This window comes from Microtus oregoni, unplaced genomic scaffold (assembly GCF_018167655.1).
Source record: "Microtus oregoni isolate MIOR12 unplaced genomic scaffold, Mior012 000021F_ref0000039, whole genome shotgun sequence".
Taxonomy (NCBI): Eukaryota; Metazoa; Chordata; class Mammalia; order Rodentia; family Cricetidae; genus Microtus; species Microtus oregoni.
Genome location: NW_024543080.1, coordinates 6,415,573 through 6,435,000, shown reverse-complemented (window position 1 = coordinate 6,435,000; position 19,428 = coordinate 6,415,573). Strand labels below are relative to the sequence as shown.

Below are 19,428 nucleotides of genomic sequence, written 5' to 3'. Positions count from 1 at the left end.
AGCACTTAGTTCACAGAGTTCTTACAGGGATAGATGCATTGAAATGCTGAAGCTTACAGAGTCAAGGGCAGGGAAGCCTTAGCTGCTGCTGTTTATAGTGGCATCACTTGTTTACTACTATTACCATTGAAAGACATCACTTCTGCAAAGATGGAAAAGCCTACCATAATAAATGGAAATCTAAGGCACATCCTGTTCTGGGACTCAACCCCTCCCCCAACACACGCAGAGGCAGACACTTTGAAAGAGAAAGAAAGAACTCAAGGCAAAGTGCCCCTGGTTCCTGATGACCAGTGAAGGATCTGTCACACACTCTGATGTGGCCACCTGTTCCTGTCTTTTTCTCCCTGACTTTTTGAACCAGGAAGAAGGAAGGAAGCATGATAATCCTGAAGAACAGTTGAGAGAGCTGTTAATGAGTCTTCTCAAGTGCAGCAGGAGAGTGGGCACACACCCAGGACACGGGTCAGGTGCTCACACTCAGCTTAAATACAGTAGGAGAGTGTGCACACACCCAGGACACGGGTCATGTGCTCACACTCTGCTTAAATACAGTAGGAGTGTGTGCACACACCCAGGACACGGGTCAGGCACTCACACTCTACTTTAATACAATAGGGGGTGTGTGCACACACCCAGGACCTGGGACAGGCACTCACACAATATGAACCAAATCCTCTGACTATGTGGCTCACGTGTCAAAACAATGTACAGGAGCTAAGATCTCTTCTTTTCCTCACCCTTGGACACTCCTCCATTGCCTGTCCCACCCCCTGTGTTCGCAAGCAACACCTGTGAAAGCACTGGTCAAGTGTGTTCATAGGATATTTAGGTCCACCTTACCACATCCTAGCATTGGCATTCTGGGTGCATTTGACAAATATTCCCAATAAAAACTTCAAATGAAAGGCTTCTTTCATATTGATTGGGGTGGGGAGTTCACTCAAGGAGAAAATTCTAAAAGTGGGGATACAGGAGGTAGCACTGACATGCGAAGAACCCTTTAGTTTGGGACAACGAGGAAGTCCACCCATCTGTGGGTTAGAGAGAAGCATGGAGAGAGAAAGAAGCCCCTTAAAATGGTTGTTCCAGGACTGCTTCTGGTCGTTGACCAAGGGAGCAGTGTCTGGCCAAATCTCAGCAGGGGCATGATATCTTTTTAGGAGTTTGCTATGGCTCTGCACAGGTCTAATCCATCTCTAGTCAATCATTACTAAATTAACTCTCTTCCAGCTACCCTTTGAGACTCGTCGTTATATTGTGTGGAGGTGAAGGATGGAGTCCTAGAGGTGGGTGATTGGATAAGACCTAAATCAGAGGGTCCAGGATGAAGAGGTGCAAAGCCTGCCTGTGTTTGAGAATGTCCTTAGTGCCGTGACTGGGGTCGAAACTTCCGGTTATCAGGTTCCCTGCCGGTATCACGGTGAGTAATTCAACACTGAAGGAAAGAGTTAAGAGCCTACCGTGGGCTGGAGACAGTGCCTGGTGCTAAAAATATGCCAAGGCTGAAAGAAGATGCAAGATGGCTATGATTAGAATCGGCCTAAAGAAGCTCAAAACCACAACCCAGTGTTTGGAAACAGGAGCCATGTTATTAGCTGGTCTAGAGCATCCGTCAGGAAGAGCACCTCAAAAGCCTTTATACGTAGTTATGTCATAAAGGAAGAAAACAAAAACAAATCAAACAAATGAACCAAGAAGGCAAGAGCTGAGGCGTCCATGGAATAGGCTACAGGAAGTAACTAGCTTGGTGATGACAGCAATGCAAAAGGTGAAATAAACCCCGGGTTCACATGTTACTCAGCTCCGTGAGTTGCCAAATGTAAAACTTTAATCAACATCTCTGTCTTGCTAGGCCTCAGCTTCCTCATCTATAAAACTGGAGTGCATCCACTCAGCTTATAAAAATGCATTAAATGAGAGGCGTAACCTTCTTGGTCAAGGACTGGCCCAAAGTAATCACCTGCAGAAGATAGGAGCTGTTCTTATCCTTGAGCCCCTTTGTTCTCCTTCTGGGGATTATGCAAGTGACCAAAGGGGCTCTTTGAGAAATGCGGGCTTTGGGGTGGCGTGAACTACACGGAGGCTTTGGTTTCTGGATCTTCATGAGCTCCCTGGTTGGGCAGAACATGTTGGCACAGTACACTCTTGTGTCTTGGCTTACACGATGTGCAGATACGTTTCCTCTAATTCTCCCACGTCTGCCCATCCCACAGCTTTACTGCCTGAGTCACACCTGGTCAATAAATAATGGACCTCAAGGAGGAAGAAAAACACCAGCAAACTTCCCCACACCCTTTCTCAGCTCGGAGCCTGTGAGGCCCTGTACATCCCTTACAGGCAAAGCTTTCCCCACAACCCTTTCTCCTCTTTCTTCTCCTTGTCCCATCTTGAAAAAAAAAATAAAAAGGAGAATATGACAAGGGGAATTCCAGGTTAGCTTTACACAAAAGTTGGGGAGCAGCATTTGTTTGCACATGGGGGAAAAAAACAATTACCGTAGAAAGCAGTGCTCTCAGGAACTCAGCAGCTCTCTCTCTCTCACACACACACACACCACCACCACCACCAAGTGAGGCTTCCCAGGACAGAGAGCTGCTGAGGGAAAGCTCAGAACACAGACTCTTCTAGGCTCAGGCTAAATCTCCTTCCAGAAGACTCCAACTCCTGAGGTGAGGATAGGGGTGGGGATGGAGGTGTGGAGGGTGGCTCATGAAAAGATCCCAAACTTCATCACAAACCATTTTGCCTTTTACTTTTGTTTCACATTGTTGGAACCAATTCTCTAAAGGGTCCTTTACCCAGCGTCCCCCAGGAGCCTACCAAGTAAAATGTCAATGGTAACCTCCATCTCTGGTAATAATGATGATGACACCTGTGACCACCACGGAAGGGTGGCCTTGAAGATTTGCACCTGCTCCTGGAGCTGGATGACCAGAGTGATGTGGAGAAGCAAGACACTCTGTCACTTGCTCTCTCCACACACACAAAGAACAGCACTTAAGTTGGGGGAACTGCCTGATTTGTTTTAAAGGGAGGGGGTATAGAAGTAAGGTGGAGGAGACCGACACCCTGAAGAAGGTCAGACCTACAATGTCCCACATGGAACTTCTTAGGGTGGTTGAAGACTCTTGGTGAAGCCAGCTATATTCCTTTTCTTTTGGGAGCCCGGGGGTAAATTAAAAGGGTGAGTTTTTTTTAAAAAACTGCATCTAATCACAACGACTGCATCCTTCTCACTCGTCCATTGCCCCCCCCCCCAGCTTCCCTTGTGGTTCTAACCCTCCCTTTGAAAGCTCTCAGCAGACTTCGTAAGAGGCTTCCGTGAACTTTGGATTGTTCTAATTTCAGCACAGTTTGGAGGCCAAGAAGCTAAGAGCTGCCTTTCAAAACAGGAGTGGAGATTTTTCATAAGAGGACGTGACCTCGGACTTTCTCCACTTGACCAGATCTGTGCATTGCAGCAATCGGTACCACGACCTTCCTAATGCCATCAAAAGGGGGAGATAACTGCACTGATGATTACACCCATCTGGCTCAAAAGCCTTCTAAAAGCGAAGATGTAGAGACGCAAGCTGTCCTGGCGTATGCACGCTCTGCAGTGGTTGATATGGCCAGTCTCCATGGAAACAGCAAGCTCTCCTCATTGTCTTCAAGTTAGCAAAGGCCCTTGGCTCTCCCCTGTAACCACTAGGAATGTAGATGCCTGATGTAGCCTTTCACCTAAAACTTGAGGGGAGTTACTAAAGAGTTAAGTAGTGGCTTTGCTTCTTGGCCCTGTCCTACTTCTTCTGGAAGTGGAAGGGATGATGGAGAAATCAATAAGCACAAAACATTCATGGAAGGAAGGTGGAAATAAAAGAGATGCCAAACAACTTACAATTGATAAATCTTTAAGGATGTGGGGGAGATTCATCTTTAAGGATGTGGGGGAGATTCATCTTTAAGGATGTGGGGGAGAGGAAATGTTCCAGGAACATGCACTGAACAGTTCTTCAGACTGGTGTGTGTAACATCTCATTTCCCTGTAATATAATTGTGTGTGATGAGCAGAACACGCAAGTCAATCCAGCTGACTAAATAGCTCCTGGTCACATAGCCAATCATGGTTATTCACGCATGTGTGTATGGCATACACATATGCACACGTGTTCACATACACACACACACATACATGTCTACATATTTCACTCCAGATCTCTCAGCTTTTTCCCAGGCATTTAAGAACAGCTCCATTCACTTGTTGAATCTGTAAGTAGTGTACTAAAAGAGTAAGCAGGTGTATTACACCAAAAGTCTCCTGAAATATTTGGGGACAAGAATCTAATGGATCATTAACACTTCTAACATAGAATAAAAGAAAAGTATATACATTATTAGCCAAAAACTCATACAGAAAGGGTGCTGTACTCCAAAGATATATTTAGGGCCAGGATGGTTATTTTTTCTATGGTCATATGCCTAAAGGGTTGGTCTGTCTGCCTCTCTACTTACCTTCCCATTAATATTGCTTTAGGAATCAGATTCAAACTGTAGCAGAAAGCATGTGTGTCCCTTTATAACTGTGTTGCTACAGCAATGACAACAAAAGTATTCCCTGAACAGTTGACCTTATTTTGCATACCAAACTTGACTTCATTCTCTATAATCCAAATTTACTGTTTAAATATGGATGCTGGCCATACGTCCCAATGAGAAGCGTTGGTGTTTTTTTCAAATGCTTTGATCTTATGGCATCTGCGAAATTTGCATGTCTCCTTCTGAAGTGACCCCTTCAAAGCGGACACTACTGAAACAGCTGTGTGGATCCAGTTTTATTAAAAATTCAGCTGCATTACTTCATAGTGGCGCTTGAATAGGACACCTTTCTCCTGATCTTTCACAAGGGACCCAACAGCACAGGAAAAGGAGGACACTGGGAGACTTAAAATGTCTTTGCAAGCCAGGCGGTGGTGGCGCACACCTTTAATCCCAGCACTCGGGAGGCAGAGGCAGGCAGATCTCTGTGAGTTCGAGGCCAGCCTGGTCTAGAAGAGCTAGTTCCAGGACAGGAACCAAAAAAAGCTACGGAGAAACCCTATCTCGAAAAATTAAAAAAAAAAAATCTCCTTGCCCTGCAGACAGCAGTGCTGGCAGCTGACCCCACCACTCTTCAAAGGAGTGTGAGATATCACTGTGCACTGACCTTCGTACTCCAGAGCATCCAGCACGTCGTGATAAATGCTAAAATAAGTTCTGGCTGCTCACTGAACCTCACTTGGCTGCCTTGTTTTGTTTTGTTTAGTTTCGTTTTAAGTTGAGTAACAGAACTGAAGTCCCAGCTTTTGTTCTTGTTCTAACTTCCATCAGAATGGTCTGAGGTAAATAGCTTTTTCCTCTCCCAGAGGAGATGTGGCTAGATATTGGGTACTCTAAAGCTCACCAAGCTAACTCTTTCATTATCTTCTCTGGGCCTTTTCCTTACAGGCAGTATCGCCGCCATCACTGTGACAGTCATCGCTGTGGTGTTGTTGGTGTTTGGAGCTGCGGCATACCTAAAGATCAGGTGAGACTCCTTCCTTCTTGAAAAGAGCAAGATTCCTATGAGGCTCCAGGATGAAGGCTGTTTCGCTATGGGCTTGCTCTGTGATGGGCATCTCATCCCGCAGAAATACTGTCAGGGAAGTGAACGTGGCCAGTAGACTAGCCCCACATTAGACAGGGACGAACAGTTTGTAGAAAACACTTGAGTATAGGCATGATGATGTCACAGGACAAGGTTTACATAGAGTTTGGAGTCTCTGTGCAGGCGCTCTGCCCTGAAATCACATGATTGCTCTGGGAAAGCCGCACACCTCTGGGAACTAAGGCTCCCTCAGCTGTGGGCAGAGCCACTGGTTGCTCAGTCCGGATTTTCTGCATGCTCATTGATTAACTGGCAATTCATCTATACAAGGCATGTTTATTAGTCCAGCCAAAATATAAAAACTAAAAGGAAAATGTAGCATTTTCTAGAAAACTGGGCTTTGGCACCAGATTATGGCCCTTTATTGTGAGTTTTTAAAACATTTTCTCCTATGAAGTGAAGGTCAGCATAGAGGGTAGATGCGATTTTATGTCCTTAGCCAGACAGAAAGTTACAATACGCTTCAAGCCCTGTCCTTATTTCCCATCACTCTGTAAAAATCCAGACGCCCTCAAAGTCATGTTCCTCATGTTGAGACACACACACACACCATACAAACACACACAGAGACCCACATACATTAGACATAGACACACACACATACTATATACACACATACATTAGACATAGATACACACATATCCATATACACACATATACCATACAGACATACATACATTAGACATAGACACACACACACATACCATATACACACATATACCATACAGACACACATACATTAGACATAGATACACACACATCCATATACACATCGGACACAGACACACAAACATCAGATACACACACACCGTACAAACACACACATACATTAGACACACACACACACACCATATACACATATACACACATATCAGATACACACACATACCATACAGACACACATACATTGGACATAGATACACACATATACACATGCCCATCAGATATATACACACATACCATACAAACACACATACATTAGACATAGACACATGCACACACACACACACACACACACACACTCCTGTCTTACTTCTTGTCACCAAAGCTGAGTTTCTTCCTCACAGAGCATCGGCTGCTCCTACCTCATCCCCCTGTGCTTGTCTTCTATAAGAAGCACATCTCCTCATCAGCCCCTCATCTCCTGCTGTCACCCCAGCCCAGCTCACCAGGGAATGCCTTTCTCTTCCTTCCCATAGATTATCACTTGACATCAAATCAATATAATAATAGTATCAAGAATGAGAGAGCTTTGTGGTATCGCCTCTATCTAGGGTACAAAAACAGAAAAGGGCAGTTTTCGAGAAAAAATGGAAACAAAAAGGCCTGAGTTATTCATGTCCAAAAGCCTTTATAAAAGCACACAGACATTTCTTTCAGATTTAAAAACAAAAACTCTTTGTCTTCATTAAGCCTGAATATCTTTGAATACCAAATTTAGTTTAATAAATCACGCAGTTGTGAGTGGTACTCTCCGCTCTATTTAACGACTGGTTCTCTGTTATAGATATCTTGTGTTTATGAGTTAAGTGGCTTCGTTGCTACTTTACAACAAGAGTATGCTAAAAATATATCCCTGCCCCAGCCAGAGAAGCTTACAGATAAATTAAAATCATTTTTTCAACTCACTGATGATGATATTCTGCAGAACCATAACACCAAAAGACATGACCTTGGTACAAATATCCTCCCGCTTGCTATATTCTACACACACATACAAAAAAAAGATTAGCAAAGATCAGCTAAAGAACTCTTTGTCCTGACTTTAAGCAAATTTACCATTTCAGACAAATATCTGCAGGCCTGAACAGTAAATATTCAGATTCTAGACGCTGGGCGATGCTAGTTCAAGTCCCAGCCCCACCATTTTATAGCATCCTATGCATGGCAAATCATTAGCCCTCACTCCCTCACCTGTGGTGGTATAACCATCTGGTGGGCATATTCGGGGAATGAATGGATACTGTGTGCCAAGAACAAGTCCTGCCATCATCACCAAAATGGTGAGCTAGAGGGAATCTTGGTAACATAGTCACACATGCATAGATAAACACACACACACACACATGCACACACAAACGTTTACTGATTGCCAGCCATGTGGCAGGCATCTCTCTGGGACCATCTCAGTGATACAGCGGGGTCCTTCTATCAGAGAATGAACCACACTTAGAAAATTAGCATGCCTTTACAAATTGTTCTGTGAGCTGATGAAAACTCTGTAAAAATGCTGTTTTTAAACTATATTTCTCTCCAGCCCTAACACCAGATAAATTTGGGGGTAAAATTGAACGAATCTTTGCTTTTCTCCCCCACGTCTCTCTTTTTCAAACGTAGAAGGCCCACCGTGACGTGAGCATAGGGTACTGCTTATGTATTGATCTACCCACCGTGACGTGAGCATAGGGTACTGCTTAGGTATTGATCTACCCACCGTGACGTGAGCATAGGGTACTGCTTAGGTATTGATCTACCCACGTTTGCACTGTAAAAGTAAGGATAAGGTAGTCACACCCAAACATTAGAAAACCCCCTAAGGAAAACCCCTTTCTACTTCTCCATTATGTTTTTGTAGGGAAAGTGGTGATATAAGTAGGTTAATTGTTTTCATGAGTCTTAGACAATGCTAAAACCCATTTAAGTGTTATCTTGCCAGATTCTTGGAAAATACCTCTGACTGAGCCTTCATCAAAAATATAGTCAGCTCCATTGATGTCTGCTCCTCCCTGTGTGTGTATATGTTGGATATGTGTGCATGTGTCTGTGTGTGTATGTGGATATGAGTATGTGTGTACATGCATATGTGTAACATTAGGCTTGGCTTTGCCTAGAAATTTGTTTTGTTTCTATCATCCCATATTCCTAAGGACAATAGCATGCAAGTGTTCTCTGATCTGGGGGACTCTTATCACCTGGCTACCAACTGAAATTCCAGGTCACGCGGGAGCTGTTAGCTTACGACCTGTACCCACAGGCTACAGCCAATGTCCCTGTGAGTGCAAAGCCACTGGAAAAGGCAGCCTTGCCTCCCAAACCCAGCAGACCTCGCCAGCTCTGCTGACGGGGCTTTACCTTTCCCTTTCTCTCCAAGGGCTCGTTTCCGCCAAAGGCACTGGTAAACTCATTAGCTATTTGTTTTCACGCGTCTGTTCTCCAGTGACCTCTGACCTCCAGTCTTATCAGTGTCTACTGCCTGGAATACTGTATCTTTTAATGCCCAGAGCCTTCATAGGATGGGGCTTATAGAATTGACCTTCCCGAACTTTCTTAAAGCTCTTCTGCTATGGACCCATCTTGACCAGCAGGAGTTTCTTTTTTTTTTTTTTTTTTTTTTGGTTTTTCGAGACAGGGTTTCTCTGTGGCTTTGGAGCCTGTCCTGGAACTAGCTCTGTAGACCAGGCTGGTCTCGAACTCACAGAGATCCGCCGACCAGCAGGAGTTTCATGTGGAAGGGAAGAACAGGAGCTCTTAATGCTCAGCACCACACTGGCCTTTCTCCTGTCGAGCTTGTCTTGAAATTGGAATGATGGGTGTCAAGTGCCAAAGAGGCCATAGCTTGGCAGTATCTGCCCTGTGCCATAATGAGACACTTAACTCCGGAGTATGAAGGATTAAACTGGGAAACCTGCGCATGTTCTGTGGGGCGGCTGAGGGAGCTGCTGGGGGCGGGGCAGCTGATTGCTGTGTTACCCATCTGCTCAGTGAGGTGGTAGATTCCAACAAGAGGCTGGCCGAATGACTGTGTCCTTGGCGTCCCCACTTGGTCGTCACAAAGGGTTCACAGTTGTGTGACTGTGCACTGTGTGGCAACTTCCTTGCGATGCTCTTCGTCAACGAGGTTGCGTCTGTGGTAGATGTTCATAAGCAGACATCCCAGGCAGTCTCCACTCCAAGGCTCATTTGCAAATTTAATGGGAAGCAGAGGCCCTCCCTACCTCGTGCAGGAGGGTGCCTTTAATTAGTGAGGATTGAAGAGCACTGTAAGTCAGTTGTGTTTTGTGGAAATGACTCAAATCTGCTCCGCTAGGAGATAAGCGCCCCACACAAGAGCCCACATCTGCAGAAGTGGCTGGCGCTGTGATTAGGTGCGTCGCTAACCTTTCACAAAAACTCACGTCATCTCGATTTTTAGACACAGCAGGGCCTGGTTCTCCATGTGTCTTTGTTAGAGGTTCGCTGCCTTGCTTTGTGTCTCACGGTGACTGCAGACAGCTTCTGCTTGTTCTTGGCTTTCCTGACAAGCCCCGGACAGCTGCCAAGGCCAGGGTCTTTTAGAATTTGTTGCCCACATGCTATTTTCAGGTTAGCTTTTGGAGTTCTGGGGGTCATTTAGCCCTAGCCCCTCTGTGGCTTTCTGGCCTCTGCTGAATAAAATTGCCAGTGGGGGTGGAGGCAAATCACAAACAATTCCCAGTGATCCTGATCCTGATTTGGTGCTCTCGACGGGGTCCTTATATCCACATTTCTAGCTAGACCACCAAGGATGCCCAAGCTGATGGTCTAAGAATCATACTTTGAATAATTCTGCTTTATCCTTATATCCCGACACTTCTAAGAAACACTTGGCTGTGGAGGTCTCCCAGATGCACAACCCTGTCCCTTCACATCTCAGTGACTCTGAATGAACTAAGGGGTGTTGGTTTATCCAGCCTTTTAATTCCCACATTGCCTGGCTCTAGTGAGGCCTCCTCTTGTAGCCTCTTCCTTACCCTTTCCATACTGAGTTCCTGGATGCACCTTCCAGCTGCCTTCCACTTCCTTTCCAGGAAATAACCATGGGTTCCAGCCTCTTCCGCTGGAGCCATAAAAAGCCTCTAATCCCCCACCCAAATATGAAACGAGAGCTTTAGAATATAACTCACTGCAAGGGACTACAGTTGGTCAACAGCAAGAGTAATCTTAGAGGCTGGGTTGCCTGTTGGGGTGCAGGTGTGAGGAAGTGGGAGCCACTTGTGTAACCCATACAGGCTTTCACTAACCACTTCTCCAAAACTGGATCCCCAGCCCTCATCTGTAGTGATGGTCTGAACAGTGGGATGGTGTCCCACAGGTAACTAACTGTAGTGTGAAAGTGATTGGCTATTGGAAGATATGTTTGGAAATAATAGCTTTGAGAAAAATAAAAACAGACTATGCAAGAAGATTTTGAAAATAATGTTTGGAAATGCGCCCATCGTGGGGATCAGAACTGTAAAGTCTGTAAACTCTGCCACTAACTCGCTGCAGTAACACTGCCTGGCCCCTGTGGCCTCAGTTTTCTTAGCTTTAAAACTGTGCCCCAGAACATTAATGTCCTAACTTGGACAGATCATTACACAAAGCAGAGACCTTAGATGATGCTGACGGACACCACTATCATGGCTGCCTGCAATATTTAATTTTCCATGAATTGAAACAGTCAATGTGAAAAGTTGATTGTCTTTTTAACAGGGGCCTGGTAGATGCAGCACAAATGTGTTGGGTATCCCCGTCCCCAAGACTTTGCCCTCATTCCCACCTCTGTCTTTAGGGTGTGTTCCAGACGTCCATGGAACTCATCCCTAATTGCCTCAGGTGTCTATTCAAATGATGCCTTCATGAGTCTTTCTCGGCCACCATTCAGAACTGCAAAGCCCACCTCCCACTGGGAATGCCTCATGCCTTGCTTTATTTTCCCCATGACATTTACCCCACCTACCACATAATTATTTGTAACCTAGCTATTGTGCCCCATCTCAGAACGTGAGGTCCCTGAAGACAGGTATTTAAGTGTATCTAGTTGGTCAAGGTGTCCCCAGGTTTCCAAAATCAGGTTCCTTTAGAGTAAGTTTTTAATGAATAGTTCACTGAAAGGATCCAGGCAGGGATGTGGTCGTTAGACATCGGGAGTCACTGGTCTAAACTGAGAAAGGAGACAATGACCGCCACACCAGACATCTTTGCTAATGGAAGTCAGGGCATTTTCCCTGAAATAAACCCTCTCATAATGTCTGTGTTTCCTTCCTTCCTGCTTGGCTCATGGTAAGCACTGATGATTGACAAGTGGGTCTCCCCTGCCAAAAGAGTGGGGTGGAGGCTTTGGGTGTGCCCTTGGAAAACCAGCAGGGGTTTTCTAAAAATATTTGTTTAGACTCCAAGAAAGTGAAGCACCACACTTAGCATCAAGGACGATAAAGAAATGACAAAAAGAAAAGAAGGTAAAACAAGAGCCTGGTCAATTTTCCCTCTCAGGGTCTGCCTTTAGCTAACTGAACCTTGTGCACAGGAGAAGCACAGACGAGAAGGTAGCGCCATTGACTGTGGGCACTGTGGGCTCTGAGCTAAGTGCTGCAGAGCCACAGCGTAGCATGGGGTCTGGCTATAATTCTCCTCCTCCTTCCTCTCTTTAAGTCGAGTGGAGCCTTTGACCTCCAGCATTCTTGACTGATTTTCCCTCACGTTGCCAGCTTTGTATAACATCGCCACAAGCCCTAAGAACCCTCTCTAGTATTGACCACGTTGACAGCTACACAGTTTCTTTGCTACTAGATATAAACTGTCGCCTCCAAATATTTACCCTATTAACCATAACATCAAGCTTAACACGTTCAGTGTACAGATAGGTACCGATAGTTCATTTAAGAGGAACCAATTCCTAAATGAAAAACACAGGGCAGGTACTCATCTGTATTGAGAAATCACATAAACGAAATTGCTTTTACTCAAGAATAATGTCACTCATGCCGACGGCTCCTCAGATTGAAATTAGATACAGGATGTTGTCCTACAGAGTCAAAAGAAGGTTTTTATTATCAGGTCCCCCATAAATAATAGTGACAAAGCCCTCTAAACTCCTTCTGTCTGCCTTTCCTAACGTTAGCCAAGGAGGACTTTGTTCTTTTATGTCTTAGACTCTGCCTGCACATGCCCCTCTGGAAAGCGCACCACGTCAATCAAAATGGGCCATGACTTAAGCTCTGGCACTAAGCACCAACTATTCTCCCCTCATCAGGTACCCACAACTGAGTTTCACTTCCTCTGCCCACAGCAACCTCAGATTTACCCAAGCCCAGCCTGAACCCCCACAAGAATCCCAGTTCTTGTTCTAGCCCCTGAATGTGTTAAGAGCAAACCTTGCAGATTCAGTGCATTTCCCGTTTTTGTCTTTTTATCCCCCCCCCCCGCCCCATTTTTGTATGTCCATATCCCTCGCATTTCTTTCCTCACTCAACAGCACTCACTGGTCAAATGCAGAGGTGACAAAAGGGAAGCCAAGTCTGGTGCTTTTCTTCATTCTCCTCATGTTTGTAACGTAGATGCCTCTCTCAATGCAGCGGACTCAGGGCTAGCATTGTCCCAAGGGCCCAAAGCAACCAGAGGAGTGTTAGTCCTTTGGCCTCACTTTGCCATAGTAACATTTTATAAGATTCAAATGACAAGAATGTCAGAAACTGGATTTCTTCCTATGCCTGCAGTATAGCTTCCGTGGTTCTGCACTGTGTCCCTGTGTCAGGCTTAGCATGGGCCTGTGTGAGTTGCATTATAATAAAAGCTACAAAGGCCAATGTTTATTGTGTGCCAAGCCTTTAAAACGCATTACCTCATTGCCTCCTTCTAACAACTTGAATGCATTTTTTAAGTGTCCATTTCATAAATGAAGGAACAAAGGGGTCAAAAACCTACTCAGGACATACATCTATTGACCAAACTGACAGTTTATGAGAATAAAATTATATGAAAGAGATTAAAATGCCACAAGACGTTAAATTACCTTCACAAGGCGAAGCAGGGGCTCCCTATCAATGAAGGCACAGGGTTATCAGAAAAATGTTTACCGGACTTAGAGCAGTAAAGTCATGCTGAAACACAGGGTGGACGGCAGCGTTACAATGCCTGGGGTTTTATTTTCTCATGGGGCAGCTCCTGTTTCTCAGTTATCCGACTAGTGGTTGTTTGGAACAGGAGGTTGTTAAATAAGTGGACCGTTGGCCATGACTAGCACATGATCTTCACTTACCAAAATGGCCTCTGCTCTTCCTGTGTATCGAAAGGGCTATAGCGTGTCTAGCCTGCTCCTTGTGTACCCTCTCTTTGCCACATCCACATACATGTGATTGTGAGCTGACAGTGTAAACAGACTGTTTTGTGGGGCATTTTCAAGTTTCCATGGAGAAAGATAGGGTCCACCGAGTCAGCTTACAGGAAGTCTAATACAGTGAGGGTCTTTTTTGACAGACTGCCGTCTCTGCCAATCCCTGGCTGAAGTCAGTAAGCTGCAGGGGAAGGGCAAGTGGTTTCGTAGCCTATGGAAGTGGAGCAAAGGTCTTTTGTGTCCCTCCGGTTGTGTTTCTACTTTGCTTACTGTTCGCTTCTGACTGAGAGAAGACTTTGGGGACTGGGCATGTTTTTCTGTGCTGTAGTTAGCATCCATGATTTCCAATTCAATCTCAGCCCCCCTAGGTATAAATTCAGCTCTTATCCCTCAGGCTCTCAGAGTGTGATTGTCACCTCAGCCTGGCAAAGAGGGCAGCCTACCCAGGCTCCGGTGGGGCATTGACATTGTGGGCGGCTATGACATGTGTAAGAATTCACACACTAGCATGAACCTCAGAGGCACCATGTGCGTGTTTATGTTGTTGTTTCGATTCTGTCGTTCATTTTAGTCTTTGAATGTCCATGCCATTCCCAGGGAAGCGCCCGTCTTTGTGAAGAGATTCGCTTTTGTGAGAACTCAGGATACATCTTAGTCAGTTCCCGTGTCTTCCGCAGACCCTTATGGATGACTTACCGTGTGCCAGATCTTGTAGATGCTAGAAATAGAACCATGAATAAACATAACAAGCAAATTATAGCTACCCTCATGAAACACGTAGTCTAGCTGAAGAAGAAGAGCAATTACGGAGCAGATCAATTACACTTCCCGAAGGCCATTTTCCTCATCAGAGAAACACTTCTTTCCCCCAGTCTTGATTTTGAGGATCTACTAAAAACTGAGTCTAGACTCACTTTACAAATGACAAGGAGACACCAAGAGCAGTGGTAACAGCAGTAGCATCTGTGACTGTGTGGATATCACTCTAGGGAAAATTAGCCCCGGGACCTACATCAAGATCCTGGGCCCCTAGCTTCCCTTCCCTTCCTTTCTTACTGGACAGCTGTGGAGATTGAGCCTCCCCTCCCTTCTCGTGCACTGGAGATGAAGGAGAAAAAGACTCAGCCAATCTCAACAGAAAGGGCCAGGCCGGCTCTTAGGTGGATGTTGATAACTAGGGTCAGCATAGTCCAGGCTTATCCTGCTGGCCAATCTCATGCCTTTCCCTCCCACGGACCTGTGAGCATCCTGGGTTCAGGCTAGGGGTGTTAACTTGTCCTCAGATGGCACATCTACAAGTGACATCATCTTCTTCTCACACAGGCATTCCTCCTACGGAAGGCTGCTGGACGACCACGACTACGGGTCCTGGGGAAACTACAACAACCCGCTCTATGACGACTCCTAACAAAGGAAGGTGGCTGGGCACAAGAAATAGCAGTCCTTTATTTATAAGTGCTTATCCAGTAGAATTAATAACAAGTACTTGATGCTCATTGAACGACAATCGCAAGCCCTGTTTTGTTGGTATGGTTGTTTTTTTGTTTTGTTTTTTGTTTTCTCCTCCCTCTCCTCTGGCTGCTACTACAACATCCCCCTTCTGGTACAAAAGAACCATTTTGTACAGGCCAATGGAGGCTGATTTGCAGCTGGCACGGGCCATCTTTGCACTGAGCAGGCTGGACACCATGAGGTGGTGGCTGCAGCCCCCACCGCAAGACTCATCGAAAGGACTGAGGAAAAGGGCTCGGGCTGCCCTGTTGGGGATTTAGTTTTGAGGGGAACTTTTGGTTTGGGTTATTTCTTAATCTTCTCTATAGGAAATTACACGGAGGATCAGTGGGAAGAAGAGAAAGGAATCCCTGAAGGCTATCACCCTGTGTGGAGGAAGCAAGGGCTTCTTGATTTCTTTGTAATCCTTCTTTGCCTGGCTGTATCTGACAGGATGCCTACTTGGTCCTACAAGCAGATAGACAACTCTTAGCTGCCTAATTAGGAAAGATGAAAGATGGCTGTACCCAGGAGGAGCCCAGCAGGCTCTCAACCTGTTCTCCCCACCCAGGCCACTGAAAAGAAATAGGGATCCTAGCACATTCCCCATCCAGGCCACTGGAAGGCAATGGGGATTCCAGCCACTGGCTTTTAGAACAGTTACAGCACAGTTTGAAAAGAGAGACTCAGAGGTGAGCTTGAAGAACAGCAAGGGAGAGGAATGTGGAGAATAAGGATGGGGGAAGAAGGGAGGGACCAAAGCTCACAGGGACCCTCTTGAAGGAAGTAGGAGCCAGCTCCCCATGGTAGTGGGAGATACCTAAATCCTGGAGGAGCCCAGAGAACTCTCACTTCGCACACATAAAGCAACGGGTTGGGGAATGACTATATGCTATTTTAAAACAATGTTTAAAAAGACAATTAACCTTCCATAGGAAATAGACACCGAGAATTGCCTGCTTATTCCCCCTAACATCTATCTACCTTACTCATTCTTCCTTTTAATAAAAGAACACTGCTGGGTCTCTAGTCTCAAAATCCTGTACAACAAATTTTGAGAAATAGACGTTTTCCTCCACCGGCATTTGTTTATTTCACTTATTAACCATCAGGAAGTGATTTTGTCTCCCCCGGCCCCCAGCCAGGAACATTTGAAAATGTCCGGTGGCAATTTTTGACTGCTACCACTTATCTTGAAACACTGCTAAGGAGTGGAGGCTGTGGCTCCTTTGCACAGAACGAGCTGCGACCACAAAGAGCCTTCTAGACCGACACATCAAAGGCTGACATTGAGACCAAGATGTCTTGTGATGTCCTTGTGATGTCAAAAGACACTCACACATCAGTAAAACCCTTTCATTTTTAACAAAGTGAAACATCACTTTTTTTTTCCTCCAGAGTGGTAGCTTGTTGACAGATGGGTTGCTGTCCGGCATGTGCAGTTGCCTTATATTGTTGGTGTTTCTAGAGAGCTTCGCTACAGGGCTGCACCGCTGGTGAGCAGCATCTGATCCTGGGACCCAGCATCTCCGATTTCATGTAGTAGAGAGCATGCGTCTTAAAATATGTTACCGTGTCCTATGATGTCACAGAGAACAAGAAACCATCAGTTTTTAATTCCTCAGACAGATCCTGCCCCACCACTCTGTTGAAAAAAAATAAATAAAAGATCACTATAGTGCAATCCTCTACCCCTCTGGTGTGGAGATCACAAATAGGGGTACTGCCCACAGCCTGCCACCCAGGTGCTGGGGGAAAATCTTCCTAAATCTCAGAGGTGCCAAAAGAAAAGAGCGATCATCAGAGGTCATCTGCAAGCAGAGAGGAGTTCGCAGAAATTAAGATAACCCTGAATATGAACACACAAGGGCGCGCACACACACACACACACACACACACGAACCTCCTCATAAAAACTACAAGGGTATGCCCTCTGGCCATGCTTGACATTAACAGCTGTCCCTCATCGCTAGCCTGATTGCTTCACAGGTCTCCAGTTAGGCAAAGGACAGGGCATTCTACATCTCATTTTCCTCCCCAGCCCAAAACCTTTTTTGACACATGACACAAAGCTCTCCATGAAACACTTTACGAGACTGTACTTCAGGAATCCCTTCTGGGGTCAGTCCTAGGCCAGAGGAACCAGCTTCCCTCCCAGAATCCTCACCTGTTAGAAACCAAGGACACACCAAGAATTGTTTTTTTATGCCAAAGGATGCCATTGTGCATGAACACGTGACTGCTTTTTCTCTGATTAACACCCAATTACTTCCAGCAAAACACAGCACAGTCATATGCAGTGAGGTGACAGCGTCCCCTCAAAACTCAAAGCATGACCCTTGCTTTGCTTGATAGTATAAAATGTGTACATGTGAGAATTTATTTTGCCAAATATATTTTTCTTCTCTTGAATTGGTCTAGAGAGATCCCAGCATCTTTATTCTACAAACACACACACACACACAGAGAGAGAGAGAGAGAGAGAGAGAGAGAGAGAGAGAGAGAGAGACGCATGCACTCACGCATGCGCGCGCGCACACACACACACACACACACACACACACACACCTCTGAAATATATGCCAATAATTGATATCCTTTACCTCAGGGAGAGTTAGTTCAAGTCTATACAAGGGAAATTAGTGGCCCTAGTAAATCTAAACAGTTACAACCCATCATGGATAGGACTGGCTCAATACTTTAGAGAGAAAGTTGGAGAAGAAAGTGAGCTAGGAGCCTCTTCTCAATGGACTGCAGAATGATACGCAACTCTGCTTTCTTTTCCTGGGACCCCGGCGGGACCCCCAGTCCTCCCTGCCCAGCTGTGTCTTCATTTGTAAAATGGGGGTGATGCCTTCTTAGTAGTCTCGCCCCTTCCTACCTCACAGACATATTGTGAGGATTAATGAAATTGTGTCAACAGTGTTTTCATTTTCCGGAGAGAAGCTATTTATGGACATTTCAAGTATTATATAGATAAATAAGTGATCTCAGTTTCTTATGTGCTGTTATACTGGCGTGCCATTTTTACTTATTCTATAATGCTCCAGTTAATGTCATGGCCACATCAGATGGCCATCAGAGCTCTGAACTCCCCCCCCCCACCCCCATGCATCTGCATGATGCAGGGTCACCTGGTCCTAGGACCACAAAGAATGGTCTCCCCTCTGACTGTAAAGATGGCCCAGGACACAGGTCTCACAGGCGTGCATGGGGATCCAGGTTAGGATGACCATGGATGCCTGAGCACTAAAGGCAGAAGACCTATGGCTTGCACACCCCGAGGAGTAAACCGTTGTCTAATATGATCTGTTTGCCCTTCATCTTGCTTGCAAGGGTGCATGGTTCAATCCTGGGCATCTTGAAAACTTGCAAATGGTCCAGATGCTAATTTGCACGTCGATTCTCCTTTGCCTTTGACCTTCTTTTGAAGGCAAATGGATGTTCCATTTCAACTCCAATCCTGGAAAGGTTAGCTGATATTCGCTCTTTGCCACATTTCTCTCTTGGACTAAGTTAGCTGACACCATTGAAAGCGGAGAAGGTGTGCAACATCTTTGATATCTGATGACATCATATCTACATTTGTTGTAAGATCTATTGCATACCAATTATAATTCTACCAATTAAAGTGGTTAAAAGCTTGTGTCTAGCTGTGGTGATTTACATTTTGAGATATTTTGCTCTCCAGACCACTGGGTTCATTTTTATTGGTCATATTAAGTAGCTCTGACTTGTTTTTAATGAAATTGTATCCCCCATCAATAAATAATATTTTCCGTAGCACAGGAAGGTCGCTCTGATCTTGAAATAAGCTGGGAAAGCGTTAGCATTGAACAAACCTTCTGAGCACTGATTTCATTCCCAAATATTCTGTGTGTTTCACCCAGCCGAGGTACAAGTAAACATTTTGATTCAGCGAGAGAGACAGCAAGCAGAATCCAGTCACATTAACGCGCTTTGGCATTAGCGTGCACGTGGTGTTTGCTTCATTCCATTTCAAAAAATTAAATTCAGCATATTCATCCTTGCCTGACAGCTAATTAGCAGGCGATTTCAGCCATCCAGAGTATAATTTCAACCTCAAGAAGCTAAGCAAATGTTATTTTGCTTTTGAAGGAAATAGCCACAGCAAATCTCATGCATTTTGCTCCATATGGGAAGAGTGAAACAGCTGCAAAATAAAAAAAAAAAATGTTTTCTTTCTTCCCCTTGAGACCTA

General features: G+C 45.2%; 1 protein-coding gene across 1 annotated transcript in view; it reads left to right on the top strand.

Annotated features, from left to right (window-relative positions):
* The window catches only part of Parm1 (prostate androgen-regulated mucin-like protein 1), a 96,100-nt gene extending 77,184 nt beyond the window's left edge, over positions 1–18,916 (top strand). The window contains exons 3-4 of the mRNA XM_041671303.1: positions 5,467–5,545; positions 15,039–18,916. Of these exons, the coding sequence (XP_041527237.1) occupies positions 5,467–5,545; positions 15,039–15,123 (164 nt within the window). The 3' untranslated portion in view covers positions 15,124–18,916. The remainder of the gene's footprint in view (positions 1–5,466; positions 5,546–15,038) is intronic.
* The last annotated feature ends 512 nt before the right edge of the window (positions 18,917–19,428 follow it).